At 45.8% G+C, this 2,233-nt stretch overlaps 1 protein-coding gene across 2 annotated transcripts in view; it reads left to right on the forward strand.

Annotated features, from left to right (window-relative positions):
* Window positions 1–2,233, forward strand: part of HDAC1 (histone deacetylase 1) — a 49,990-nt gene that overhangs the window by 6,471 nt on the left and 41,286 nt on the right. For both annotated transcript variants that reach the window (XM_011974049.1, XM_011974050.1), the window contains exon 2: window positions 1,787–1,899. In XM_011974049.1, coding sequence (XP_011829439.1) covers window positions 1,787–1,899 — 113 coding nt within the window. The remainder of the gene's footprint in view (window positions 1–1,786; window positions 1,900–2,233) is intronic.

Here is a 2,233-nt window from a genome sequence, read left to right on the forward strand (position 1 = left end):
TGGTGGCACATGCCTGTAATCCCAGCTACTCAGGAGGCTGAGGCAGGAGAATTGTTTGAACCCGGCAGGCAGTGAGCCTGAGATTGCACCACTGAACTCTAGCCTGGGTGACAGAGTGAGACTCTGTCTCCAAAAATAAAAATAAAAATTAAGTCGTACCTAAATAAAAAGGACAATTTCTTTTAAAGTCTCTCAGCAACCTGATTAAGATATAGAGATATGTCTTTATTTTAATTATAGTAAATTTAGTCACGAAGGATGCAGTCACTCAAGAAGTTATATAGAAGAGGATCCAGGGTGGAATTCTAAGGAAGTGGACAGTACCCCTCATGCTCCGTACAACCCTGTCATAGCATTTGTCAATGTGTATAGGAATACACACAGCACGGTTGGCAAACTAATTAAAAACTTAGGAAAAGGATGGTTGGCCTGCACTATTGGAGGCTCACATCTGTAATTCCAGCACTTTAGAAGGCTAATCAGGAGTTTGAAACCAGCCTGGGCAACAAAGCAAGATGCCATCTCTACAAACAAGCAAACAAACAAAAACATCAAACAAACAAACAAAAAAACGTAAAAAGAAAAGGATGGTGTCTCAGAGCCCCACCCTGACTACCCTCACCTCAGGTACTCCCTTACCCTTCTGGATAAGGTATCTTAGTCCTCCAGGTCTGAGCCTTGACTGGATGCAGGCTTGATAGGCAAGGGAGTTGCTAGGGATCAAGGCTCATGCCTTTTTTTCACTGGGTGGCGAAAGCTCTGCCTCAAGCTAATAAACCTCTAAGGAGAGATCTTTGGGTGTGTAGTTCACTTGATTTTGCAACAGTGTTCAAGGAACTTTCTACCAGGTAGATTTATAGGGCCCTCTAGATTAAGTGCAAACTAAAGTAGGTACCTGAGAAACCCAGTGTAGGGCCGGGCACAGTGGCTCATGCCTGTAATCCCAGCACTTTGGGAGGCTGAGGCGGGTGGATCACAAGGTCAGGAGATCGAGACCATCCTGGCTAACACAGTGAAACCCTGTCTCTACTAAAAAAAAAAATGCAAAAAATTACCCGGGCGTGGTGGAGGGCGCCTGTAGTGTCAACTACTTGGGAGGCTGAGCCAGGAGAATGGCGTGAACCCAGGAGGCAGAGCTTGCAGTGAGCCGAGATTGTGCCACTGCGCCCCAGCCTGGGCAACAGAGCGAGACTGTCTCGAAAAAAAAAAAAGAAAAAGAAACCCAGTGTAGCTTTTAGCATATTGGATTTGGAGTCAGAAGAGTGGGCTCCAGATCATTCATTAGCTGTGTGATCTTGAGCAGGCACTTAACTTCTCTGAGACTCAATTCAATTCATTGAATCTTTATTGAGCCTCTGTGATATACAAGGCCTATTAATCCTTGCCTTCAAGGGGTACCCAGTCTTGTGGATATAGTCATGTAAATAATTCAGATATAAAATAATCCTAGTACTTTCGGAGGCTGAGGTGGGCGGATCACTTGAGGTGAGGAGTTTGAGACCAGCCTGGCCAACATGGTGAAATCCCACCTCTACTAAAATACAAAAATTAGCTGGGTTTGCTGGCACGCACCTGTAATCCCAGCAGTTTAGGAGGCTGAGGCAGGACAATTGCTTGAACCTGGGAGGCGGAGGTTGCAGAGAGCTGCCGAGATAGCACCATTGCACTCCAGCCTGGGTGACAGAGCGAGACTCCATCTCAAAAAAAAAAGAAAAAAAAAATTCCTGGGTTCTCCTGGGAGTGTATGTCTAACAGTTTCGTGAAGCTGTCACTGTCTCTTCTTCAGGGGATGTTGGAAATTACTACTACGGACAAGGCCACCCAATGAAGCCTCACCGAATCCGCATGACTCATAATTTGCTGCTCAACTATGGTCTCTACCGAAAAATGGAAATCTATGTGAGTTACCAGATGTGCTATTATTCCCTAACTGCATCTGCTCTGGTTCCCCATATGCCATTCATTATCTCATTTTCTCCACCACTCATTTACATGTTGACTGCTGTTACAAGGCAGGTACAATAAATGATAAAGATTTTTGGCTGGGCATGGTGGCTTATGCCTGTAATCATAGCACTTCAGGAGGTGGAGGCAGGAGGATCACTCGAACCTAGGAGTCCTAGGCCAGCCTGGCAACATAGGGAAATCCTGTCTCTACAACAAAATTTGGCCATGGTGGCGTGTGCCTGTGATCTCAGGTGCTTGGGAGGCTGAGGTGGGAAGACTGCTTGAG

The sequence above is a fragment of the Mandrillus leucophaeus genome, unplaced genomic scaffold (genome assembly GCF_000951045.1).
Source record: "Mandrillus leucophaeus isolate KB7577 unplaced genomic scaffold, Mleu.le_1.0 Scaffold141, whole genome shotgun sequence".
NCBI classification, from domain to species: Eukaryota; Metazoa; Chordata; class Mammalia; order Primates; family Cercopithecidae; genus Mandrillus; species Mandrillus leucophaeus.